This window comes from Mustela erminea, chromosome 5 (genome assembly GCF_009829155.1).
Source record: "Mustela erminea isolate mMusErm1 chromosome 5, mMusErm1.Pri, whole genome shotgun sequence".
Taxonomy (NCBI): domain Eukaryota; kingdom Metazoa; phylum Chordata; class Mammalia; order Carnivora; family Mustelidae; genus Mustela; species Mustela erminea.
This window is the reverse complement of record NC_045618.1, coordinates 37,311,746-37,339,475: the sequence shown is the minus strand read 5'-3', so window position 1 is coordinate 37,339,475 and position 27,730 is coordinate 37,311,746. Positions and strand designations below refer to the sequence as shown.

The 27,730-nt window shown below is 37.3% G+C and overlaps 2 protein-coding genes across 6 annotated transcripts in view; one reads left to right on the top strand and one right to left on the bottom strand.

Moving 5' to 3' along the window:
- PIGB (phosphatidylinositol glycan anchor biosynthesis class B) overlaps positions 1–25,110 on the bottom strand; it is a 40,524-nt gene extending 15,414 nt beyond the window's left edge. The window contains exons 1-7 of one of the 5 annotated variants that reach the window (XM_032342628.1): positions 24,948–25,030; positions 24,216–24,454; positions 22,918–23,053; positions 22,386–22,503; positions 17,686–17,790; positions 16,152–16,282; positions 5,375–5,515 (exon numbers count right to left, since the gene is read on the bottom strand). In XM_032342628.1, the coding sequence (XP_032198519.1) occupies positions 5,375–5,515; positions 16,152–16,282; positions 17,686–17,790; positions 22,386–22,503; positions 22,918–22,928 (506 nt within the window). In that variant the 5' untranslated portion in view covers positions 22,929–23,053; positions 24,216–24,454; positions 24,948–25,030. Of the gene's footprint in view, positions 1–5,374; positions 5,516–16,151; positions 16,283–17,685; positions 17,791–18,379; positions 18,585–19,086; positions 19,139–22,385; positions 22,504–22,917; positions 23,054–24,215; positions 24,455–24,947 lie in introns of those variants that run through there. The other 4 variants (XM_032342625.1, XM_032342626.1, XM_032342630.1 and 1 more) reach the window with 4 other exon arrangements.
- An 84-nt stretch (positions 25,111–25,194) lies between these two features.
- PIGBOS1 (PIGB opposite strand 1) lies at positions 25,195–27,132 on the top strand. Its single transcript, XM_032342636.1, has 3 exons — positions 25,195–25,290; positions 26,327–26,392; positions 26,687–27,132. Exon 3 carries the CDS (start codon positions 26,769–26,771, stop codon positions 26,931–26,933), a length of 165 nt encoding a protein of 54 aa, XP_032198527.1. The 5' UTR covers positions 25,195–25,290; positions 26,327–26,392; positions 26,687–26,768; the 3' UTR covers positions 26,934–27,132.
- The last annotated feature ends 598 nt before the right edge of the window (positions 27,133–27,730 follow it).

Here is a 27,730-nt window from a genome sequence, read left to right as displayed (position 1 = left end):
CTTGTATATCTTTTATTATTTTATTCATAGAGGGAACACAAGCAGGAGGAGTGGGAGAGGAGTGGGAGAGGGAAAAGCAGGCTTCCCACCGAGCAGGGAGCCTGATGTGGGGTTCGATCGCAGGACCTTGGGATCATGACCTGAGTTGAAGGCAGATGCTTAACCAACTGAGCCCCCCAGGCACCCCTTAATTTTTTATTTTGACTAATTTCTGACTGAGAAAAACTGCAAGGATAGTGTGAAGAATTTTCATATATCCTTCACCTAGATTTCCCAAATGTTAGCATTTTACCATATTTGCTTTATCTTTTTCTTTCTATTTAAATATGTACTTTTTTCTGAATTGTTTAATAAGTTGCAGACATCATTCACCTTTATCCCTATACTTCCTAAAAACAAGAAAATTCTCTTACATCACAAATAATCAGAAACCAGAAATACAAGTTTTTATGGCTATCTAATTTATACCTTGTTTAGATTTTACCACTTGTCCCAATAATTTCCTTTATACAAAGAAAAACATTTTTTTTATTATTCTTATTATTTGATGTGTTTGCTTGTGTATCTCTATAGTTTCCTTTAATCTAGATTATTTCCTTAATCTTTCCTTGTCATTCATGACTGACATCTTTGAAGAATACAGGTTAGTTATTTTCTAGAATGTATCTCAATTTGGGTTTGTCTGATATTTTTCATGAATAGATTCAGGTTATACATAATGAGAGTAATACCATAGAAGTGACAGGGTGTTTTCTCTGCTTCTGATTATGTGTCTTATGATACTGATCCATCCAGTTGCTGGTAATGTTAACTTTGATCCCTTTTTCTTTTTAAAATTATTTATTTTTTAAAAATTTTATTTTTAAGTAATCTCTTTACCCAATGTGGGGCTTAAACCCACAACCCTGAGATTAAGAGTTGTATGCTCTGCCAATTGAGCCAGCCAATTGATCCCTTGATTAAGGAAGTGTCTGTCAAGTTTCTCCACTGTAAAATTATTATTTTATCCTTTATAATTAATGTTTCATGGGGAGACACTTTGAGACTATATAAATATCCTCTTATTCCTCTAATTTTTACCCACTAGTTTTAGCATCCAAATGAAATAAATATTTGCATATTCACCTTGTACTTAGTGAACATGCTGAATTTATTTACTAATCCTAATAGTTTAATTTTAGATTCTTTTGGATTTTCTACATACAGTCATGCCATATAGTTTTATTTCTTCCTTTCCAACCAGTTGTTTTTCTTGCCTTACTGCACTAGTTAGGACATATACTGTTAAACATCAGGGGAAATAATGCGCATAATATATTGCCCCCGATCTCAGGTAAAAGGATTTCAGGGCTTCAAAACTTAGTATGATTTTGCTATGACATTTTATAGAAATCTTTGTCATTTTAGTGAAGTCCCCTTCTAATACACATTTTCTAATGGTTGTTCCCCCTCACCCATTATGAGTAGGCTTTTAATTTTATCATGTGGCTTTTCTGTGTCTATTAAGATTATCCTATGAATTTTCTCCTTTATTCTGTTAATGTCATGAATCATACTAACTGATTTTAAAATACTAAACCTACTTCACATTCCTGAACTAAAACCAACCTTGCTTATAATATATTCTCTTTTTAATTAATTTTTTAAAAAATTTTTGAAGATTTTATTTGGCAGAGAGAGACACAGTGAGAGAGGGAAAACAAGCAGGGTGCATGGAAGAGGAGGAAGCAGCCTTCCTGCTGAGCAGGGAGTCTAATGTGGGGCTCAATCCCAGGACCCTGGGATCAAGACCTGAGCTGAAGGCAGATGCTTAACGAATGGGCCACCCAGGCGCGCCCTCTTTTTTTTTTTTTTTTTTTTTTTTAAGAGAGAGCATGTGTGCAAGTTGGGGGGAAGGTAGGGGAAGGAGGAGACAGGGAAAGAGAATCCCAAGCAGGCTCCACACCCAGCACAGGACGGTATCATGACCCTGAGAGTATGATCCAAGCTGAAACCAAGAGTTGAAAGCTTAATAGACTGAGCCACCCAGGCATCCCACTCTCTTTTTTAATACATTGATAGATTCAATTTGGTAAGTTTTAAGAATTTTGCATTCTTATCATAAGAGATACTGATTTATAATTGGCTTTTCTTATAATGTCCTTGTCAGATTTTGGGATCAAGGGTATGGTGTCTTCATTAAGAGTTGGGAAATGTGGGGCACCTGGGTGGCTCAGTGGGTTAAAGCCTCTGCCTTCGGCTGAGGTCATGGTCCCAGGGTCCTGGGATTGAGCCCCGCATCGGGCTCTCTGCTCAGCGGGGACCCTGCTTCCTCCTCTCTCTCTCTGTCTGCCTGCCTACTTGTGATCTCTGTCTGTCAAATAAATAAATAAATAATCTTAAAAAAAAAAAAAAAAGAGAGAGTTGGGAAATGTGATTCTTTTTATATTCTGTGGAAAAGTTTATGTGGATTGATGTTTCTTCTTCCTTAAACATACAGTAGCATTCACAGTGAAGCCATCTAAGCCTGGTGTTCCTTTGTTTAAAGTCCTTAATTACAAATTAACTTTAATATACATAGTACTATTCATATTTACTATTTTCTCTTTTGTCAGTTTTGGTAAGTTGTATTTTTCTAGGAATTTTTCCATTTCATCTGAGTTGTCAAATTTATTAGCAAAAAGTTGTTCATAATATCTTCTTATCTCAATGCCTATAAGATCTATAATGATGTCCCATAGTTTGTTGTGTCTTGCTAATTGTTGGTGAGAATGTGGCACCTGAAAGGCAATTTTTTTGATTTTACAGAATAAATGACAAAATGATGTCCCAAATTCTCAATGTCATATAAAAGGCAAGGAGAAGTAGGTCCATACACAATAGAAATTTTCCTAAGACTAATCCAAGATTTTTCTCTGTATTTAGAGATACTTTTCCTGTCTGGAAACAGACATGCTACTGCCAGCAGAACATGCTACTGCTCCAGGGTTTTTTTTTTTTCTTTTTCTTTTCTTTTCTTTCTTTCTTTTTTTTTTTTTTTAAATAGCCCTAGGTGCTAGAGGTTTGGTGTTCCCTTCCCAGTTCTGACCCTGACCAGCCCAATCACCTTGCAGGTATCATTTCCTTCTCTGAATCTCCAATGCCTCATATGTGAAGTGGGATGACAGATGAGATAATTTTGTGCCTTTTTTTTTTTTTTTTTAAAGTAAACTCTACCCCCAACATGAAGCTTGAAATCACAAGCCCGGGAGCAAGGCCTACCTTGCTCTACCAACTGAGCCAGCCAGGTGCCCTGCAAATGGTTATTTTTAAAGGGTTGTTAGTACATAAAAGGCTGTTTCTGGGACCAACTCAGTGCAACAACACTTGACAGTTTAAGACTAATTAGGATTGTGAATCATATTTGTTATGCACTGTACAGTTTCAAAGTATTTTCACATACATTATCTCATTTGTTCTTTCATATATTTCCCTTCAAAATAAAAAAGACAAGCATTTTGATCTATATGAATAGGCTCCCTCAGGCCTTTACAGCTCAAAGCATGCTGATCCCCTAGACCCAGCAAACTCATGTTCACTTTTTGATATTATTTAAAACATCATCTACTTTGTAAACCTTCTATTAATGTTTCCCTTGGAAGAAGAATTAGGCTTTTTTATTATCTGTTCTACAACATTTTGTTACATAACTATTTAGAACAGTCTATATCACTGATCAAGAATTACTGTTGTATCTCTTTCCCCCTACCCCCCCCTGCCCCGCACCAGATTTTGACCTTGGGAACAGACACTGCATCTTACTCACTTCTGAATCATCAAATGTTTGCTACAAAGCAGGCTAAATGCTTGTTGGATGAGTAAACTATACATTGTATTGCGATGAGAAAAAAGGCTTTTTATCTCCCTGTGTAAAAGCCTACATAATCTGAGCTCTTGTTGTCCCTGACCTCATTATCATATTCTCCAGTCTCTGCTGTTCCTCAGATATGCCAAATACACCTTTATGTCAAGGTCTTTGCTGGTCTCTTTGCCTGGAATGTTCTTTCCTTATTTCCTTGTTTCAATTCCTTTAGGTTTTGGCTCTAGTGGCACCTTTTCATGATGGACTTCCCCATAAAAAATACCCTATAAAAAATAACAATGCTTCTCTCCTTCATCAGCATACTTTTTTTTTTTTTTAAAGATTTTATTTATTTGTCAGAGAGAGAGAGAGAGAACAAGCAGTGGGAGTGGCAGGCAGAGAGAGAAGCAGGCTCCCCGCTGATCAGGGAGCCTGATGGAGTACTTGATCCCAGGAACCCGGGGGATCATGACCTGAGCCAAAGGCAGACGCTTGACTGACTGAGACACCCAGGCATCCCCTACACCAGCACTCTGTCCTTATCTATCATTATTTTTCCCTGTAGCATTTATCACTTGACAGATACATATTACTCTATGTTTTTAGTTTTCTGTCTTCTCCCACTAGAATATAAACTTCATGAACGCAGGGACTTTGTTAAATTGCTCTATCTCCAGCATCTGGAACAGTACCTGGCACCTACTGGGATTAAACAAATATTTGCTGAATGAATGCAATACATTAAAACAATGTTAATAAATCTGAGAAATGACAATAGTGGTCACTTGGCTTCTAGATGATTTAGTCCTTTTTAATTCTTATCCAAAAATACTCAGAGTGAATACTAGTATAGTAAAAAGACTGTTATTCTAAGAATCAGAATTAATTCCCCCCTTCAATAAATAATTATTCTGGATACTCTACTAGATACTTGGAATAAGTATGATCCTAGCTGCTCAAAATTAGAAGACATGTGTTTTTATTTTGGTTTGGTCTTGTTTTTTTGCACAGGGGCCACACTAATCTTCTTTGTATTTTAGTATAGATGCTATTGAATTGAACACAGAAGACATGGGTTTCAATCCTAGTTCCATCAACCAGAGACTCTGGCTAAGGCATGTTTAATTTCACCATGCTCTGCCTACCACCCTCCCCCATTTCCTTACTACAAACTAAAAATACCTACATTGTCTATTCCAAGAATTGTGAGTCATGAGGTAATATGTAAATATACATTATAAATTATAAAGCCTTATACAAATGTAAAAGAATCAAGTATCTCTAAAATGTACATGAGAGATATTTAGGAAATGAAGTATAGAAAAGTTCTAAGTGAGAAAAGTTCCAAAGATCTCCATTTAAGTAAATTAAAACAATTATAGTTAATAATCATAAATATAAAAATATAAATTATAAATTTGGAAATATTGTTTCCCTAGTCTGACAATTCTGACATTAGAAGATATAATAATTGACTACAAGTTGTAAAATCTTGTTCATAATCTATAATTTATAGGTTATGGACATTAATAGATGGACTGTAGCCATACTTACCCTATAGGTAAAAACTGATGCAGAATAAGATCAAGCTTTTTCTGTTCTTGCCAGAAATGTCTAAAGACCAAGGGTATCCATGGAATGATAGCTGTGGGACGAATTATGAAGGCAAGTGCCACCAGGGACGAGTACTTGACACTATAAGCAAGGAAAATGTATTATCAAGAAACTAGGAAATGAGTGTAGAAGTTATCTACTATTTATGCTGTGATATAACATTTTTTTTTCCTAATGAGAGCATTTTCATTTTGGTATAGATATGTAAAGTTGGGTAAGGTACTTACACTTTTTGACTCTTAATTTTCCTCCTCCATAAGAAGAGGTAATATCTAAGGTCTTTTTCAGCTCTAATAGCCCATTCTAGTATTTGAAATTAAGTTATTCTATGTCTTAATGCTAGTCTTTAGCCATACGACTCTGCCAATAAGGAGATTAAAGGAAATCACACAAAACCATTCTCTAATTAAAAAAAAAAAAAGAATAAATGCATTTAAGGACATACTAGGATTTAGGCAGTGTTGGCCTTCTTAGTACCTACAATTTTGTTTTGAAAGTAAACTGCTAATTTTATGCAAATAGAAGGTCTATACGTATAAATGATTAAAAGCGTATCATACAAACCTCTAAGATCATGGATAAAAATGTAGATTTTTACTATTAGGACTTGCCTCAATAAATGGCTAAAGAAGACTAATAATTTAATCATAAGGACAACATACAGTAGATTATCACATGGAAATAGTGGTAGCTCTGCTAAAAACTGAAGGCAAGCAAAATAAAACTTTATGGTACCATTTTATATCTATTAACTAATAAAGAGCTATAGATGCATTTCTAATGTTGGTGAGGATATAAGAGCAGGGATTCCATTCAAATGCTTACAGAGACCACACAAGTAATAAAAATGAATGATATAGACTGTGGGGAGGTTCTGATATTGTCATGAAGGAATCTTGGCCCAAGATGTTGCTGGGCCTCTCATTTTTTCAAGAGAAACTAGAAACCAAGGTTTTTATGTAAGATCTCCCAATTTTTAAAAATCTTTGCCAAGTAGTTTCTTCAGAAAACAAAAACTCTTATGCAGGTGAAATAAAACATATTCGTAGGTTGATCTGATTTGCTCGCATCCTAATTGCTACTTCTGCTATAGAGAAACTATTGAGAGGACACCCAAGTGTATACTTCCAGTCCTAACCTCACTCCAAACTTCCAGACTTGGATTTCTTACTCTTTTCTGAATATTTCTACATAGGTTGCTACTGGCACTCAAAATCAAAGCACCTGAAATAAGCCCCAAACCTTCCCTGAAACTTCAGTGTCTAATATTTATAGCATCACTCAGTTTCTCAGTCTTAAAATTGTAAAGTCCCTCAAACAGCAACATCTCACCCCACACATCCACCTTGTCTCCTTCCCAGTCCCATCATTTTACATTAAGTCACTTGTCTGGAATATTTTCAAAGTTGTTGTCTTACTTTTTTGTGTGTTGCCCCCAAATAATCCTTTATTTCGTATCATTGTCATCAACAACACTTACTAAGCACTTACTTTGTAAGAGGCCCTGTGCTATATATACTTTATATAGATTTTCATTTAATTCTGAAGAGAGATGTTTTATTGTTCCCATTTCACAGAAATCAATGCTTATATATTTTCCGTCCATCCTTACATCTTTCATTTATAAAATTTTTAAAGACGTTTTCAAAATCTCATATATTCTAAGTCCAGGAATAGTACCTGTCATGTTTATCCAGGGAAGAATGCTTTTACTGCAGTTGCCTGTGCTATGTGACCCTCTCTTCCTGACTGAACACAGGCAGCCAAGCTAAATCTGGCCAGTGTGAAACTATAGGGATGATGACATTTAACAGACCTAATCAGATTTTCTTAAATTAAATGCAAAATAGAAAAAGTTGGTCAATTGGTAGTGAGGACAGAAATGGAGACTAGCTGAGCCTTAAAATTAGACAACTAAAACAAATTCACAGACTGGGAGGACAACAGAACAGACTTTTCCCCAAAACTGCCATAATTCATTCATTTCATTTATGTGGCTGAGATACTCTATAATTTTCTACTAGGCCTGGCCACAAGGTACCTCTTTTCCTTATTTTTACTTTCAGCCCTAAAATAAGGCTCTCATCATATAGGTAAAATTAAGTGAATGCCTATTCTTGCAGTCAGGAGTCTTAATGCCGAAATGATCTTGAGTTGATTCTCCCAACAACCTTTTTCTATAGGAAGAATGGATTCTTAAATAGACCAAATTCTGGCTTTCTCCCTTTCATTTCATTATATTTCTCCCTTTCATTATATTCTAAATACTGGTACTGCAAGGGAATGCTTTCTTACTCAGATTTGATTATATCATGCTTTCAAAAGCCTTCAGTGGTTCCTTACAACCTACAGGATAAAGTCCAAACTCTGGAGAAGGGCAAAGTCCCATTCCAGCCTCATCCTTTATTCTTCCCTTCTCCCATGCTTCCAACCATGTGTATGGTAGAAGGGACAACCTGCCCACAATAAAATGAAGCCCTTCTACAGCTCTGTGTTTTTGCTCATGTTGGTTGTTCCATTTGTCTGGTATTTGCTTCCCCAGTTTATATAAATCCAAATCGGTCCATATATTTTCTTTAATTTACTTTTTAAAACTTAAGTATAGTGGATATATATAGTATTGTTATTGGTTTCAAGTGTACAATATAGTGATTTGACATTTTTACACATTACAAAATGCTCACCACAAAAACGGTAGTTACCATCTATTACCATACAGAATTATTACAACATTATTGACTATATTCCCAATGCTATACTTTATATCCTCATGACTAATTTATTTTATTTTTAAGATTTTATTTATTTATTTGACAGACAGAGATTACAAGTAGGCAGAGAGGCAGTCAGAGAGAGGAAGAAGCAGCCTCCCTGCTGAGCAGAGCCCGATGTGGGGCTCCATCCAAGGACCCTGGGATCATGACCTGAGACTTTAACCCACTGAGCCACCCAGGTGCCCCTAGATTCTACTTTTAAGTGAAATTATATGGTATTTATCTTTCTCAGGTTTATCTAATATCCTCTAGGTCCATCCATGTTTTTGGAAAATAGCAAGATTTCATTCTTTTTTTTTTTTAAAGATTTTATTTAAAGATTTCATTCTTTTTATGGCTGAGTAATAGTCCACTGTGTGTGTGTGTGTGTGTGTATACAAACCTTCTTTATCTGTTCATCTATTGATGGATACTTCGGTTGCTTCCGTATCTTGCCTATTATAATTATTTATAATAATAATATATAATTTATAATAATTGCTGCAGTAAACATAGGAGTGCATATTAGTGTTTGCCTTTTCAAGATTTTATTTATTTCTGAGAGAGAGAGCGAGAGAGCATGAGCATAAGCAAGTGGAGAAGCAGGCTCCCCACTGAACAACGAGAACAAATCAGGATTTGATCCCAGGACCCTGGAATCTGAAGGCAGATGCTTAACTGACTGAGCCACCCAGGTGGCTAAAATGGATTTTGCATTTTCTTTGGATAATAACCAGACACATTGCTGGATCATACATATGGTATTTCTGTTAGTCAACACTTGTAATTTTTTGTCTGTTTGGTAATAGCTATTCTGATAGGTGTGAGGTGATATCTCATTTTGATTTTGATTTGCATTTATTTCCCTGATTATTAGTGATATTGAGCATTTTTTCATGTGTCTGTTGGACATCTATAGGTCTTCTTTGGAAAAATCTCTACTTAGGTTGTCTGCCCATTTTTTAATTTGATTTTTTAAAATTGTATGAGTTCTTTATGATTTTGGATATTAACCCCTTACTGGGTATATCATTTGCAAACATCTTCTCCCATTCAGTAGTTTGTCTTTACATTTTGTTGATGGTTTGCTGTGTTGCTCACGTAGTCCCAAAAGTTTATTTTTACATTTGTTGCCTCTGCCTAGGGAGACAGATCTAAAACAATGTTGCTGGGCGCCTGGGTGGCACAGTGGGTTAAGCCACTGCCTTCGGCTCAGGTCATGATCTCAGGGTCCTGGGATCGAGTCCCGCGTCAGGCTCTCTGCTCAGCGGGGAGCCTGCTTCCTCCTCTCTCTCTCTGCTTGCCTCTCTGCCTACTTGTGATCTCTCTCTGTCAAGTAAATAAATAAAATCTTTAAAAAAAAATAAATAAAATAAAACAATGTTGCTAAAACTGACATCCAAGAGTTTACCATTGTTTTTTTTAGGAGTTTTATGGTCTCAGGTCTTACATTTAGGTCTTTATTTGATGTTTATTTTTTGTATATGGGTTGATAAAGTAATCGAGTTTCAGTCTTTTCCATGTAACTATCCAGCTTATCCATCACCACTTATTAAAAAGACTGCCTTTCCCCCATTGTATATTCTTGCCTATCTTTGTCATAGATTAATTGACCATAGAAGTGTGGATCCAGGGGTGCCTGGGTGGTTCAGTCAGTTAAGCATCTGCCTTTGACTCGGGTCATGATCTCAGGATTCTGGGATCGAGCCTCACATTGGGCTCTCTGCTCAGTGGGGATTCTGCATCTCCCTCTCTCCATCCCTTCTGCTTATGCCCACTATCTTTTTCTCTCTCGATATAACTAAAATCTTTTTAAAAAGTGTGGGTTTACTTTTGGACTCTATATTGTTCCACTGATCTATGTATTTTAGTGCCCATACATTTCTTTTTCTCATTACTATAGCTTTGTAGTATAATTTGAAATCTGGGAGTGATACTTCCTGCATTGTTCTTCTTTCTCAAGATTGTTTTGGCTATTCCGGGTGTTTATGTTGTTTTTGTTTTTCTTGTTCCATACAATTTTAGTATTATTTGTTTTACTTCTGAGAAAAATGCTACTGGTACACTGATAGAGATTTCAATGAATCTGTAGATTGCTTTGGGTAATATGGACATTTTAACAATATTAATTTTCTAATCCACAAATATGGTACATCTTTCCATTTACTTGTGTCGTCTTTAATTTCTTTCATGAATGTTTTACAGTTTTTAAGAGTCTTTTTAAGGGTCTTTCACTTCCTTTATTGAATTTATTTATTTATTTATTTATTGAATTTATTCCTAGGTATTTTTAACATACAATTATAAATGGCACAGCTTTCCTAATTTCTCTGACTGCTAGTTTATATAGAAACACAAAGATTTCTGTATATTAATTTTGTATCCTGTAACCTTATTGTGTTAGTTCTAAGTTTTTTTGGTGGGAGTCTTTATAGTTTTCAATATGTAGTATGTTAGCTGTAGAAGTGAGTTTTACTTCTTCCTTACCAATTTGGATGCCTTTTCTTTTTCTCATCTGATTACTATGACAAGACTTCCAGTACTATGTGGAATAATAGTGGCAAGAGTGGGCATCCTTGTCTTGTTCCTGACCTTAGATGAAAAGCTTCAAGCTTTTCATCACTGAGTGTGGTTATTAGCTGTGGGTTCATCATTTATGGCCTTTATTATGTTGAGGTATATTCCTTCTGCATCCACTGTTTTGAAAGTTTTACCATAAATGGATGTCAAATTTTGTCAAATGCTTTATCTGTATCTATTGAGATGATCATATGATTTTTAATCTTATTTTGTTGCATATATCATGTTGATTTGCATGTAACGATCCTTGCATCTCTGGAATAAATTTCACTTGATTATGATCAATGATACCTTTAATGTATTATTGAATTCAGTATGCTAATATTTTATTGAAGATTTTTGAATCAACGTTCATTAGAAATACTGGCCTGTAATTTTTTTGGGGGGTAGGGGGTAGTGTCTTTGGTTTTGTTATCAGGGTAATGTTGGCCTTATAATGAATGAATTTAGAAGAGTTCCTTCCTCTTTAATTTTTTGGAATTGTTTGAGAAGGATCTGTATTAATTTCTTTAAAAGTTTTGTAGAATTCATCTGTGATGCCATCTGATCTTGGACTTTTGTTCGTTGGAAGTTTTTTGACTATTGATTCATTTTCATTACTAGTGATCAGTCTGTTCAGATTTTGTTTCTTCCGGATTCAGTCCTGAAAAATTATGTTTCTAAATTTATCCATTTCCTCTACGTTCTCCAATTTGCTGGCATATAATTTTTTTTTGTAATAGTCTCTTATAATCCTTTGTATTTCTATGGTGTTGGCTATAATTTCTCCATTTCATTTCTGATTTAAGTCCTTTTTTTCCTTGATGAGTAGTCTTGGCTAAAGGTTTTTAAACATTATCTTTTTAAAAAATCAGCTGTTAGTTTCACTGATCTTTTCTTTTCTTTTTTTGGTCTCTATTTCCCCCCACTGGGATCTTCTTATTTTCTTCTACTAACTGTTTTTTTTTTTCCCTACTAAATTTACACTTGATCTTAGCCAAAAGGCCGAGAAGCGATTTTCCCTACTAAATTTAGATTAGGCTAGATTGTTTGAGATTTTTCTTACTTCTTGAGGTAGGCCTGTTTTGTTACGAATGTCCTTAGAACTTCTTTTGTGTCCTAAAGATTTTCAGATGTTATATTTCCATTTTCATTAGTCTCATGGTATTTTTTCATTCCTTCTTTGATTTCTATATTGACTGGTTGCTTGTTTAGTAGCATGCTTTTGGCCTTCACTTTTTTCCAGTTTTTTAAAATTGTAATTGATTTCTAGTGTCATACTGTTTTCCGAAACTATGCTAGTAATATTTCAGTCTTCTTACATTTATTGAGACTTATTTTTGGCCTAACATGTGATCTGTTCTAGAGAATGTTTCATGTGCACTTCAAAAAAATGTGTATTCTGCTGTTTGGGGGTGAAATATTCTATGTCTGTTAAGGTGATCTGGTTTAATGTGTCATTAAAGGTACTGTTTCCTTATTTTTGTCTGGATGATCTATCCATTGTAGCAAGTGGGGCATTAAAGTCTCCTCCTTCTACTATATTTCTCCTTTTAGGTCTGTTAATATCTTCTTTATATATCTGGGTGCTGCTATGTTGGATACATAAATATTTACAGTTGTTATATCCTCTTGTTGGATTGATCCCTTTATCATTATATAATGCCCTTCTTCTTCTCCTTTTTTTTTTTTTTAAAGATTTTATTTATTTGTCAGAGAGAGAGAGAGAGAGAAGCGAGAGTGAGCACAGGCAGACAGAGTGGCAGGCAGAGGCAGAGGGAGAAGCAGGCTCCCTGCCGAGCAAGGAGCCCGATGCGGGACTTGATCCCAGGATGCTGGGATCATGACCTGAGCAAAAGGCAGCTACTCAACCGAGTCACCCAGGCGTCCCTATAATGCCTTTCTTTGTCTCTTGCTATAATCTTTGTGTTAAAGTCTATTGTTGTCTAAGAATTACCACCTAGTTTTTCTTCACCTCCGTTTGCATGGAATATCTACATTCAACCCTTCACTTTCAGTACTTTTGGTCTGAATTAAGTCTCTTCTATGCAGTATACAGATGGGGTTTTGTTTTTGTTTCTTTTTAATCCATCCAGTTGCTTCATGTCTCTTGGTTGGAGCATTTAGTTCATTTACATTTAATGTACTTATTCATAGGTATGTACTTACTGTCATCTTGTTAACTGTTTTCTTTCTTTCTTTCTTTCTTTTTTAAAGATTTTATTTACTTATTTGACAGAGAGAGATCACAAATAGGCAGAAAGGCAGGCAGAGAGAGGGGGAGGGGAGCAGGTTCCCTGCGTAGCAGAGAGCCCAGGGCTCGATCCCAGGACACTGAGATCATGACCTGAGCCAAAGGCAGAGGCTTAACCCACTGAGCCACCCAGGTGCCCCTTGTTAACTGTTTTCTATTTGTTTTTGTAATTCTCTGTTCTTTTCCTCTTGCTCTTTTCTCTTGTGATTTCATGACTTTCATAGTGTTATGCTTGGGTTCCTTTCTATTTTTTGTGTATATATTATTGGTTTTTAGTGCCATGAGGTTCATTCTAAAAGCACAGTAATCTACCCTCTCCATGATTATGTATTTGATATCATATTGTACATATTTTTATTTTGTCTATCTCTTAACTAATTATTGATTTTACTAATTTTGTCTTTAAATTTTATGCTAGCTATTACTTTTACTGTATTTTGCTTTTGCCAGTGAAATTCTCCTTTGATAATTTTCTTAAGTTTTTTGCTTAGAGGATTTCCTTTCACATTTCTTGTAACACTGGTATGGTGGTAATGAACTCCTTTAAGCTTTTTTGGACAGCTTTTTATCTCTTCTTAATTCTTGCTGGGTAGAGCATTCTTGGTTGTAGGTTTTTTCATTTCAGCACTTTGAATATATTACGCCAGTCTCTTCTGGCCTGCAAAGTTTCTGCTGAATAAACAGCTAATAGTTGTATGGGTGGTTTGTTGTATATAACTAGTTGCTTTTCTCTGGCTGTTTTTGAGATTCTCTCTTTATCTTTACTTTTTGGCATCCTAATTATTATGTGTCTTATTTTGGATCTCTTTGGATTCATCTTGTTTGGGGCTCTTGTGCTTTCTGGACTTGGATGTCAGTTTCCTTCAGGGAACTTTTCAGCTATTTTCTCTTCAAATAAGTTTTCTACCCCTTTCTCTCTCTTCTTCTGGGACCCCTATAGTGTGAATGTTAGTCTGCTTAATGTAATAGAGGTCCCTTACCAATTCTCATTTTTAAAAATTCTTTTCTATTTGCTCTTGTTTGGATTATTTCCACTACCCTGTCTTCCAGATTGCTGCTCTGCATCCTCTAATCTACTTTTGATTCCATGCAGTGTATTTTTCATTTCAGTTATTACATTCTTCAGCTAAAACTGGCTCTTTTTTGTATTTTCTATCTCCTTAAGTTTTCACTGAGTTCATCCACTCTTTTCCTAATTTTGGTGAGCATTTATGACCATTACTTTGAATTCTTTACCATGTAGATTACTTGTCTCCATTTTCTTTAGTTCTTTTTTGGAGGTTTTGTCTTATTCTCATTTAAAACATATTTCTCTATCTCATTTTATCTCACTCTCTATGTTTGTTTATTGGTATTAGGTAGGTCAGCTATGTATCCTTGTTTAAAGGTAGTGTCCCATGGGCCTAGAAAAGCTTTCCCCCTGCCCACCAGAACCAGGCATTCCAGGGCTATCCTTGTATGAGCTGTGTGATCTCCCACTGGTGACAGGCCACAACTGGTGTGGGTGTACTGGTGGGCAGGGATGACCTTCTTACCCAGGACTGGAGTCACTATGGAGGGGTACCAGCTCTGACAGTGGCTGCCACCTGGGTATGGCATGGTGGCAGTTGCTTTGGAGGGGCATCTGCCAGGTTGGGTGAGGCAGATCTGCAGGGGAATGCCAGGGTGGGGCAAGCTATGCTAGCAAGGTAGATAAAAAGTGTCAGAACTGTTATTTGCCAGTGTTGGGCCAGCTGGGCTGAAGGTAGGCAAGAAAAATGGTGCCTACCAGCACTTCTGTTCCTGGGGAAAGTGCCCAGCCTCTCTGGTACATGCCTTAAAATTTGTCAATAAATCTCCTTCATGTCTGGCTCAGGTGATTTTTAAACTGCTGCTTCTTTACTGTTTTTTGGAGCAAGTGATGCTGTCTCTAGGCCCTTTAAGAGCACAGTCTAGGTCTTCTATAGGCCTCTGGGTCTTTTGGAGTTAAACTCCACTGATATTAAAAGCAGACATTATGGGGACTCACATTCCTGATGCAGATCCCCAGGCAGGGGGTCCCCGCTGTGGAGTTGAACCCCTTAACTCACAAAGATGACCTCCACACTTATGATATCCCTCCTGCTGGGGTCACTGCTGGACGCTTTTCAAATGGCTGTTTTTCCACTAGGTCTCAAGGGAAACGGACTACATGTGAGACTTCCAAGTGGGGAGCCTCAGTTTCCTATAGAACTTGGGGACCCCTGGATATCAACTAGTTGTTTTTCCAAGTCAGATGTTCTGGGAGGTTGTTTTCTGGTGCAGATTTCAGGGGCCAGAGTGCCTGACTGGGGGCATCAACCCCTTGCTTTTCTGGAAGAAGTGTCTAGCTGGTGAGATCTCTCCCTATTGTGTGCTGCCATGCTGCATGTGGGGTTTTTTGTGAGACTGTGTCTCTGCTTGTTCTACCTATCTTTATCCTTTGTTGTGGAGAGCAATTCATCTAGCTTTCAGATCTTTTTTGGAAGGAAGTGATCCATATGTTCCTATAGATGGCATGTCTGAGGTGGAGGTAAGTTCAGAATCTTCCTGTGCTGCCATCTTGGACCCAATCTCCTGGGTCCTTATATTTTCTCTTTGCCCTTCCAGATCTATTTTCCTCTATTCTTCACTTGTTCTATGTGCAGGGAATCTGACCTACCTGATCTGTATCAATGAGCTCACTTGGTTTCTGGCTTCTGACTGGCCTTGACTGATTGGAGGGCAGAAGAGTTAAGTCAGGGCATTTTATTTCCCCAGTTCTCTTCTTGCTGTGGCTAAAGGCTGGCTGTGCATGTCCCCTATTGGGGCCCTCTCTTGAGTTACACCTTTGAATGGATTCACATAACAATAACCTCACTTTGGGGCCACAGAATAGCAGAAACTTCTTCCTATTACTAGCCCTGGGATACTATGGTTGTCCCCTTATTGACTTTTCTAAACACTGCCTAAATATTTATACATAGTCCTTTTACTAAACTGCCCTTCATTACCTAGTTTGCATATATCTGTTTCCTACTATAAGAAATGTATCAACTGACAGTGTGGTTTTAATAAACTTCATGAAATAATAAACATCTGGGGGTCCACCAGACATTACAATATGTTGCTATTTAAGATTTTTCACAGTATTATTAACAGTAATATATCTCACCTGTTCATAGACTTTGAACCTTCCAAAGGATAGTAGAAAAGAGCAATTATAGTGAGAACAGTTTCCATGGTGTTTGTAAGAGTTCTGGTACAGCAATACCATGTGAACCAAGAGCACAACTGGCAAAAAAACTAAGAACAATTGTAAGCAAACATATATGGAGTATAAAAGGAAAAGCTCAGTATTATCTTCTATGGAAAACAGCAAGTATACATACTGCAAAAATCACATCAAAACATAAATGATATTGAAAATAAGCATGCCCATTGTTTTCAAGAAGTTACATTATACATAGGTCTATAATAATACCAGATATGTAGGTGTTAAAGTTACCAAGTTTATACTTTCAGGTAAATTGAATAAAATAATAAACCAGGCTTTAGAAGAACATGCAAACAGAAGCATCAAGTCTACAAAGCAAATGTCTTAAACTTGTTAGCTGGTGCAAGGATGTTAAACATGTGGTATTAGATTCCTAGCTCTTCAAATACAGCCTTTAAAAAATGTTCCAAATTTTTGTGGATTTACAGGCTTCTCCTAATCTAGAAGAACCTGGTACTACTACCTTGGGGGAAGGATTTCAAAGGTATTACAGTTTTTGACATTTTAGGTTGAGCCTTCTTCAGTGTATGTAAGCACAAAGTAGACTGATTTTATCCTTGAATCCATTAACAAGGACTCAATGGCTAAACCCTCCTGTCTTTTTAATGCAAATAAACACACTATCTAGAGATATGTCTTAGTAATAATTAGCAAATTAATTAATATTTATTAATAAATTAATAATAAATTATATTCCAGAAATTTGTTGATAAATTGGTTACTTGGAATATATTTTCCGGTAGAAACAGTATTAAAAAAAGTAGTAAGATTTCTAAGCTAGCTTGTATAAAAATTTATTTAAGAAAGACCCAAGGGAGGTTAACTACAGTACTAAAGAATCCAATCACTCTTCAGCATATGGTTTCAATGAGAAATTCCATTCAAAATTTGAATGTGGTATCAGGAATCTATCTACCCACTGTGAAATAAGCCAGTCTGACAAAGGACAGTTTTCTACACCACATTTTCTCCCTTACAGAGTCTACCTCTTCCAAACACTCAGGCTAGAGGTGAAAGAATGCTTCAGTGAAAACCTGCTTCTTAGGCTCAGTCTCAGCTAGCTAGAGGTAGTGAACAAAGGTTGTACACAGTGGAGGTTATTTGTGAGGTAGACAATGATTAGAACAATTCCTATTGAATTTTGTAGAAAGTGACGCAAGGACTCTGACAGGTTTGATGAGTGAAAGTGCTTCCAAGCCTGTTCCTGGGGTTTAGCCTCTCAAAGATTTTGAGGCTTCAGTCACCTGGGGAGCAATCAGAAGTAGAGAAATGGCATGTACCACTTGCATTTTGCTGTTCTTCAATATGGAGGTACCTCTATAATAAAGTTGTACAAATTATCTTTTGAAGCTGTTTTGAGAACTGGCATTTTTTCACGTGCTTCATGCTATTAGGAATGAAATGAATAGTTTCTAAAGTGTTTAGGACTTACCACCCATTTTGCCATTTGCTGATTTTCAAGTTGCTTCATTAATGAGTAGAGTCTGATGTCTGCTATAGCAGACAAAAGTGCTTGGGCAAGTCTAGGAATCCAAATCTTCAATAGTTTAAAAAGAAAAAGAAGATATTAAAAAACGTGTACTGGTTCACACAGAATTATCATTAAGAAATCAACAAACTGATCCAACTATCAACTGAAGGCCATTCTTAGTACAAAAATAAATGTAATATATAGTATTCTATTCTTTTGCAAAAATACCTGTTTTTCTACAAAAATGACATTAATCTTTCAGGGATATGCCCAAGGTAGTTTTATTCCCTTTCTTTCTGTAATTTATATATTACAACACTACTACCATTTTAAACATTTATTTATTTATTTGAGAGAGAGTGATCGAGACAGAACATGAGAGGGGGGGGTCAGAGGGAGAAGCTGGCTCCCCACTGAGCAGGGAGCCTGATGAGGGACTTGATCTGGAGACTCTGTGATCATGATCTGAGCCGCAGTCACTTACCCAACTGAACCACCCAGGCACCCACAACACTATTACTTTTAATATAGATAGCCAACAAAACAGTTCACTGTGTTAAAGTTCTATTTTAGAAGCACACTTAATGATCTTTGTTAGCATAACAATATTAAATTTTTATGAAGTATTTATAGTAATATGTGATAGGTATCATACCAAGTACTTTACGTGTATCAGCGCATTCAGTCCTAACAATCCCTGTGAGATTAGCACTGCTTTATAAGTGAGGAAACTGAGGTAAAGAGACATTAAATAATTTTCTCAGGGCTGCACAGCTAGCGTAGAAACCAGAATTCAAACCCAGGTCTTCCTCATTCTAAAGACAGTGCTCTTAACTACTAAGATACATTGCTTCCCCATCCTGCAATATGGATAATAAAATGAGCTACTTTTTTTTTTTTTTCTATAAAAGGACAAGTATTCTACAACTACAGAAACACAGTAATCAGATGACATTAAAAAGTAAATTTAAGGGTAAAACTAAAGAGTAAATATTATAACTTAATTACTGTTAGTAATTCTAATGCTACACATCTTTGAGAGTTTTAAAAAAATGTGTCACAGTTATCATTAACAAATAACACACTGATAGAGGACAATTTAATCTAGGTTAGCTCAAAGATGTTTTCTAAAAATATATTTAAATTTTTACTTGTGTTGGACCAGTCTTTATTAATTTTACAGTGCAATTAGAGTGGCTTTACTTTCAGGTGCCAATGGCTTCTAACACTTTAGCTTTATATGTTCCTCCTCTTTGTCAGTAATTTGTAAATAAATGTTTAAGTTTTAAAGGTATGCTGTACTTCATAATTTCACTTAAACTCTGCCCTGTAAAATACAGCAAAAGGCACCTATGTACATACCTTCTGATTACTCTGCCTAGAGATTTTTATGCTTCATTCTTGCCTCTCAGGCCTGAAAGTAGTTTATGTGAGAAGTCAGTTTAGCTACGAGTTTAATATAAGACAACAGTACAAAGAAACCACTAAAACTATATGTTGTGCAATGACAGGAGTATAACATTTGTACAATTAATGGTTCTACTATATTCTGAACTAGTTACCCTAGCTTTCAATATTATATTCAATTTGGAGACCTACATTTTAAGATAGATTTTAATAAATTATAAGATGTCTAAAGGATATTATCTGATTATGATATTTAGAAATAGAGATATTTATCCTGGATAAATAAAACTTTCTGAAGGGTTGCTTGTAGAATACTTGAATTTAAAAAAAGGTACATTTGGGGCCCCTGGATGACTCAGTCATATAAGCAACTGCCTTTGGCTCAGGTCATGATCCCAGGGTCCTAGGAGAGAGCCACATTTTGGGTTCCTGACTAAGTGGGAGCCTGCTTCTCCCTCTACGCCTGTTTGTACTTGCTCTTTCTTTCTCTGTCTCAGATAAATAAATACAATATTAAAAATAATAAAAATAAAAGAAGGTAGATTTTAGTTCAACACAAAAGTAAGTAGAGATGTAAATTCCCAGTTATTAGAACTCTCTCCAGACCTTTAAGATACTGTAATTTTCTAGGTTTACAGTAAAGACCTGAGAAGAATTAAGTAACACTTATATATGACTTCTGGAAATGAAAAGTAGAGGGGTGGGGCAAAGAGAAGGAACATGCAAGGGGTAAATCTAGAGTATGGTACTGGGCTGGCAGCTCACCATTCTCCTGTTCTTTAAGCTCCTGATTCTTCCATTAATCTCCAGATGCTAAATGCCCTTATATGTCTTCTGACTATTGAAAGCCCCCACTTTGGTCCCCTATTCAGGTCTGTCTTCTATATCCCTTTCTTCTCATTTGTTCTAAGCCAGTACTGTCCAGTTGAGATATAACATGATCCATGCATGTAATTTAAAATTTTATAGTGGCCAAATTAAAAACTAAAAACAATCCCGAACAGGTAAAATTAATTTGTTATTTTGTTTAACCCAATATATCTAAAATATCATCATTTCATCAAAATAAGATATTACAGAAACATTTTACATTTTTATTTTGTACTAGGTTTTTGACATCCAGTATGAATTTTGCACTAATAGCACTTCTCAATGTGGACTAGCCACATTTCAAATATTCAATAGACCCATGGGGCTAGTGGCTACCATATTAGACAGTGCAATTCTAAGCCATTACTAGTTCTGTAAACACACTTCATACAGTTTGGGGACAAGCTATCTAGGCTATAAATAAGCAGACCTAAGATCTAGTTTTATTCTTTCTTTATTTTTTAAAAAAAGGTTTTAGGGGCGCCTGGGTGGCTCAGTGGGTTAAGCCTCTGCCTTGGGCACAGGTCATGATCTCAGGGTCCCGGGATCAAGCCCCCATCAGGCTCTCTGCTCATCAGGGAATCTGCTTCCCCCCTCTCTCTCTCTGTCTGCCTCTCTGCCGACTTGTGATCTCTGTCAAATAAATAAAATCTTTAAAAAACAAGTTTTTAAAAAGATTTTATTTATTTATTTGAGAGAGAGAGAGTGCACTAGTGGAGGGGAGGGGCAGAGGGAGAGGGAGAAACAGGCTCCCTACAAGGAGACTGACGTGGGGTTTGATTCCAGGGTCCTGGAATCATGATAAGCTGAAGACAAATGCTTAACCCACTGAGCCACCCAGGCACCCCAGGATCTAGTTTTGGCTCTGCTTTTAACATCCTGTGACCTTGGTCTATTTATTTCACTTCTCTGGCCCCTTCTAGTTTCAAAATCATGTGGTCTATGTTTAAGATAATCAATATGATGGGGCGCCTGCGTGGCTCAGATGGGTTGAAGTCTCTGCCTTCGGCTCAGGTCATGATCCCGGGGTCTTGGGATCGAGCCCTACATCAGGCCCTCTGCTCAGTGGGGACCCTGCTTCTCTTTCTGCCTGCCTCTCTGCCTACTTGTGATATCTGTCAAATAAATAAATAAATAAAATCTTTGGAAAAAAGATAACATGACAGTATGAATAACTAACTGATAGCATCTTAAGTTTCTCCATCTGGTCAAGCTCCAGATAGGACAGATTTTTGGGGGGGGACAGTGGGGTGGGGATGGGGACTAGAGGAGGCTTACTTTAAATCACAGGTGGGTCAGCTAGAGGTTGAGGGAAGTGGATAGGTCCTGGAGGAATAGGAAGTTTTCTATCTTGAAGACTCCTTCATTCACAATATAATCTTCTTCTTAGGATATAAGATATCCTTGATGACTTCTTGAGATATAAAATATCCTTGATAGCATTACATATATTTGCCTGTGGTTCCAGGCTTTATGGTTACCCCAAATAATCTGGAAACCCTTTCAGGACAAGGGAATTTACAGCCCCTAAGTTCAACATCTGTCCATGGAAGAAATGCTGCTGCTGCTCTAAATTCTCCTTCCCCATGATACTTCCATGTGTCTTTCCAGGTTCTAAGAAACCCTCAGGATTTGGACTGCCTTTGGAATTCTGGGTTACTTCCCTAACAGAAAATGGGGAAGGCCCAAACTTCTGAGTCTAATCTGAGGACAGCTTAAAAGATCTTCAGAGTGAGTTTAGGGAAATTTTTGGCCCCATTAGTTCTTTTGTATCCTCCTTGGCAACTGACCCCAGAAGTACATGATCTAGGAATTACAACCTTACTTACTATTGCTGCCTAATTACTATACATAGCACAATGGTTGTGCATATCATCAAATTCTTATCAAATTAATTTTCTCTAAGATTTATTTTCAACACTAAATGCTGAGTAGGTTTATATGTATTCTTTATAAGCTCATATAACAGGATCTTCTGCTCACAAGTTAAAACAAAATACAACACTCCTCTCATGAGTGAGAGAAGTGTTGTATTTCTTATTTCTTATATCTTATTTCATGAAGGATGAATACTTCTAAAGTCCAAATAATTAATATATAATGTAGTCATTCTGAAAGTCTGAATATCTTAATAGGATTCACAGGATTCCTTTAACTAGGACACTTTCACGCTCAGTTTTGTGTTTTAGCACATAATGAAGGGTTACACATCGCAGTATGTCTTCAGAACTGTAGGCTGCCCAGATATGGTCAGTAACAATACCTTTTTAAAAACAAACCTTGTGATACCAATAAAGTCATTTAGTTAATATACATTAGCCTTTTAAAAGGATGGAATAAATCAACTTTTAATTACTTTTTAATTTACTTTTATTTAAACTTACCAGCAGTTGAACATTATCTTTCCTCAAAAGATGCAGGACCTTGTAAATGCTTGCAAAGATTAAGGGATAAGTGTAACCCCTCAATCTTTCTGTCCATTCCCAGGTCAAATAACCATAATTAGTCATATTAAGGACTAATGTTATAGCACTGAAACATAATCTATTTTCATTTCTGGGCATGAAAAATTTCCATTTTTTTGGATAAAGCAGCTTAAAATCATAGCATTTTATACTGGTTATTTTAATCAAAAATGCAGTTGGCCAATTAAACTCATAACTTCTTTAAGAATGGAATGTGTGTTTTACTTCATCTATATCCTCCACAGTACTGAGCTCTATGGGAATACCTGCTGGTTAAAGGTTGAGTCAAATATATTACATCGAAGAAAAAAGAAATATCAGTATAAAATAATGGTATACTTTGATAAGTAAAATTACTTAGTAAAATTGATAGAAAATTTATAAGAGAAGCTGGCACAATTTCTAAAATGAATATACATTTCTAGTCTGGAAAAGAAACTACAAAGGATATTTGAAAACCATGTGATGTGCAACTTCAAGAGACTGCCAATATTCATCTGGAACAAAACTTGTCTGGACTAAAAAACAGTTACATATTCGTAATGCTATGGTAAACAAGACCAGATAAATGTTTTCACCAAGGAGATCTGAAAAACAAAACAAAACAGGTAATCGTGGCACAAAAGTCAGGGAAGTTCCACTGAGAGAACTAAAATCTGCTGCTCTGGTTGGCGCCTTGCTCAGACTCTGTGAAGGTACAATAGAGAATTCTGGCCCGTCGGCACTACTCTCAAAGCAGACCTGGGCAGACAGTTAAACAAGGGACCAAGCCTCATCCACTGGGAAATTACCACCTTTCATTTAACCAATCTTTCTTGCAATTAACTGTATAAGGAGAATAGTAAGATAACACTGAACTAACTATATGGGTAGCCTATGAAAGAAAGCTAACAAATTACTTAGGATCAACTCTTCCTGTGTATGTCAAACAGTGGCGTATCAAACTGCTGGTCCTCTGCATGTTTTTAAATAGCCCTTATTGATGCTTACTCTATGCAAGGTGCTGAGTTCATTCCTTCACATGCCCTATCTCATTTGATCCTCCAAATCATGCTAAAGGGTAGGTACTGGCCCCATTCACATATGCGGAAACTGAGACTAAGAAGTTAATCTGCCTTGTCCAAAGTCAAAAAGGTTATAAATGACTAAAAGGGATTCAAAACGAGGTCTGTCTGCTGCCTCCAAAGCCCTGTTCTTTGCCACAACTGGACAGCCCGCCAGCTGCATACAGAGTATTTTTTTAAATGTGAATTTACTTGTCAACATTTAAAAATCCGACTTTGTATTAAAATCTTTTTCAATATAAAAGATTTGCAGCATTTCACAACCAAGACCTGACAAAGCTCAACTGGCAATACCTAGTTGGTTCTTTAAGAGAAGGTGCTTTAATTTATTCAGACCTGCCTGTCTGGCCTCCTGAGTAATTGTGTTTGCCCTGTGAGCCTTTTGAGTCTTTTGCTATATAGTTCTAGGTTCCTGCCACTCTCCTTCCTTATTCTCTGGGAACATATTAAATATTTTTCAGATGATTGGCACATTCAACACACCACACACGCCCCATCTCAACTTTCATCTTTCAGAAGCACCTAAAGAAACACCCCGACTGAACTATGACTACTGAAAGAAAAACCCTTTTACTCTGCGGACTGGTGCACAACTCAGAGCGGGCCCCCGAACAAGTGATCTCGAATCACCTAAAAGTTCTACCATATTCTGTGACAAGTATGACAATTCGCCGTCGTTACTAACCTTGACCCTCAGGGATCCAACTTCTAACAAAGGAAGGATTAGGAGGAAAGAGCGACAGAACTCGGGCCCAGCTAACTCTCCCTCCACCCCACCCCACCCACCCACCCGTCCCAATCCTCCTCCATTTAGCAAAACGACTCTCTCCTTTCTTGGTCGCAGGTTTGCAGGGGGAAACTCGGCTTTCTTTTCCGGCCGCTTCCACAGTGCTCCGCACATGCAAGGCGCACAATACATAATTCCTGAATGAATGAGAAGTCCCTCCTTATAGTAAATACCCGCGTCTGACAGATCAAAAGTCCCCTCGCTGGGGTGATTTTGCTCCTGTCAACATCATCACACCGGACCAGAGGGAAGGCGAGGGTGGGAAAAATAAATGGGGTGGCAGTCAGCCCCGGTCCAACCCCAGGAACCAGTCCCTCCGTAGCTGCGAGATCGCAGGTTAACTCCCAGCCCGGGTGCCTTTCTAAAATGCGGATGGCTACGTCACGGCCCCTCGCTACGTCACGGCCCCTCGCTACGTCACGGCCCCTCGCTCCGCACGGCCGCGGCAGCACTAACCAATGCAGAATAAAGGGCCCTGCGAGTGGCCCGAACCGAGAATCCGGTCGCGAGTGCACTACGGTTCCTTGGCAACCCCGCCCAGCAGATGGAGCCCTAGCTCAGGGTCCGCGGCTTCCCGCCACCGCCTGGGAGGTCGGCGTCCGCGCCCCGCCCCCGCCCCCACCCCCTCACCTCCGTGGCGCAACGTGCTCTTCCGGGGGCTGAGGTACAAAGTGGACTTTCTCTTTCGCAGCTTCATCTTCTCCTGGGAGCGGTTCTGGAAGCCGCGGAAAAAGAGTCGGCTATCGTCCCCCTCTTGCCTCATCCTGCACCTCCTTCGAGGTCGGCTGAGGATCCCTTGGCACCTCAGTCCTTACGAAGAAGGAGAAGGGAGTTGGAGAAACGCGCGTTGCTCTTCCGCTCACTAAGTTTGGCCTCTGCAGCAGCCGTCGCTCGCAGGCGCGGAGGTAGCTGGGAAAAGGCCGCTTTCTCGCACGGAACCCCCGAAGTTTGCGTCTGCCGCAGAATGCTGCAGGTTTGTTTGGCATCCGTACGCTTTGTCGCGAGCGCGTCTGCGCTTTTTCTTTAGCTGCTTCTCGTGAGATTGCTGTCCGCCTTTGGCTTCGTGGTCTCTGCTCCCTGTTTTCCGGAAACTGCTGGTAGGAGCCAGAACTCTCCTAGGCTAGGGCAGACGGGAGGCGGGGTCAGCGACGCGAAGCGACAGCCCAACGGTCGGAGGTGTTCAAGTGGCAGTGATCGTAGTAATGATAATTGCAAACGTGTTTGTGTAACATTTCACTGTTTGGGTGATCTCACATTAGCTGTTGGGCGAGGTAGGCGGAGTGGGGCTGATTTAAGCTTTGGTACGGATGTAGAAAATGAGGTTCGGAAACTTAAGTGACTCGGTCAGGGTCACTTAGCAAACTAGTGGCAAAAGGGCATTTTTTCTCATTTTATGTGGTTTATCTTCCAAGGAGCCTACTTGCAAAAAACCCCCTCCCTCCCTCCGTCCTTCCGCAGGCGATGAACCGTAGCATGCTTGTTAAGTTGTCATTTATCTAGTTAATGGTAGAGTCCAAGAGCAAACAGGCATTTCTTTCCCATATTAGTTTAAATTACATTTTAGCGGTGTTAAGGACAACCTAGTTTCTAGTACCGGTTCTGCCACGAATGGTTTTTGTAACCTCGGGGGCCTGTCTAGGAGACGGTGAAAGACTGTTACATAAGCAAACATACATTCGTTATTCTGCTTTCCTCTTTCATAAGCTCTGGTTTCTCCAGAGACTATGGTGTTCACAAGTATAACTTTCTGAGAAATACTGGAGTCTCTACTCCTCAGTTATTAAAAGTAAAATCAGTCAGATCTCTTTGTATTTTTATCAAAAGTGGATGGCAAGTTATTTACATATATTTGAGGTCTACTTGTACCTTCTAAAGCATCAAGGGGAACTCATAAAGTCCTTTATCCTGTTTTAAAAATTGTTTTTAATTATGCATATTGCCAAAAAACATGAAATAAATAAAAAAGGGCTAATAATGAAAAGTAACAGTTCTCTTTCTTTTACTTCCAGATTGGATTGGCAACCACTTTCAACTTTTGGGGGCAGCTGTTTCGTTTAGTTGATAGTTTTATGATGGTATGTAAAGGTGACAAGAGCCTGCCTCTTCCTAACATCTCCCCCATTTTTGTCATTTTAAGAATTATTTATTTAAAACCATTGAGAAAATTCTGTAGTAGGATTTTGCTTTTTCTTAACACCACCCCCTAACCCATTTGTCGTATTCTCTGTGTATTTATATTCCTATTTTAGTTAAATCAAGTGATATTTACATATGATGAAAATACTATTTACTCTGGAACACTCATGGAATCTTTTTAAAAGGATGTCATGCTGAGTTATTGGTTTGCTTTCTATTTTCTTTGTACACAGATCTGAAGATATTTCCTGGATGTTGACTGTAATTTTTCAAAACCACCGTGTGGCAAAAGCACTGTATTGCATTTGTTGAAAAATGTTTGGGAGATTGACTCTTCCACAACTGATTTTTGCTAGCATCCTTGGAATTGCTGGAGGGATGTATATTTATCAACCAATATTTGAGCAGTATTACCGAGATCAAATGGAATTAAAAGAAAAGTTGAAATTGGCACAAGAATCAGAAGAGAAGAAAAGTTAATACTACATGGAGTTAAACTGTAATTGTTTAAAGTTCTATTGAAATTATGTATTGACTATAAATAATCTAGTAAAAAGTTCTCAAGTATATTTTAAATGCAAATCGTAGATAATGATTTTAAAACAAGCACTGTCAATTTTAGTGTTTAACTTTGTCATTTTTAAAAACAAATAAATGTCTAAAGAATTTTTGTTTCCCAGTTGATGTTTATTTTTCTGGGAATGCAGCATAAACAGGATCAAGGGATGACAAGACTCTATTTATAAACTAGCTGGAAATGGTGTTTGTAGTACTGTTTATAGATGAAGTGGATAAAGTTAAGCACCTCAGACAGAATGCCCCTCAAGTAGCAAATGAAATGTAAATATAACAATGCCAAATGTTAATTTTGTTTATCCTTCCATCGAACCAGTTTAATTGATTTTTTAATTTTAGTTTTAGTTTCTATTTTATTTATTTATTTCTGTGATCTTATTTCCTTACTTCTACTAATTTTGGGCTTTATTCTTTTTCTAGTTCCTTTAGATGTGAAGTTAGAGATTTTCCTTGTTTCTTGAGGTAGGCAGGTATTATTATGAACTCCTCTAATAGAATATCTTTTGCTGCATCCCATGGATTTTGCATTGTTATATTTACATTTTCATTTGCCTCAAGGTATTTTCTGATTTCCTCTTTGACTTTTTTGTTGACCCATTGATGGTTCAATAGCATGTTGTTTAATCTACATATTTGTGATTTTTTTTCAGTTTTCTTCTTGTAATTGAATTTTAGTTTCATGCCATTATGATCAGAAAAGA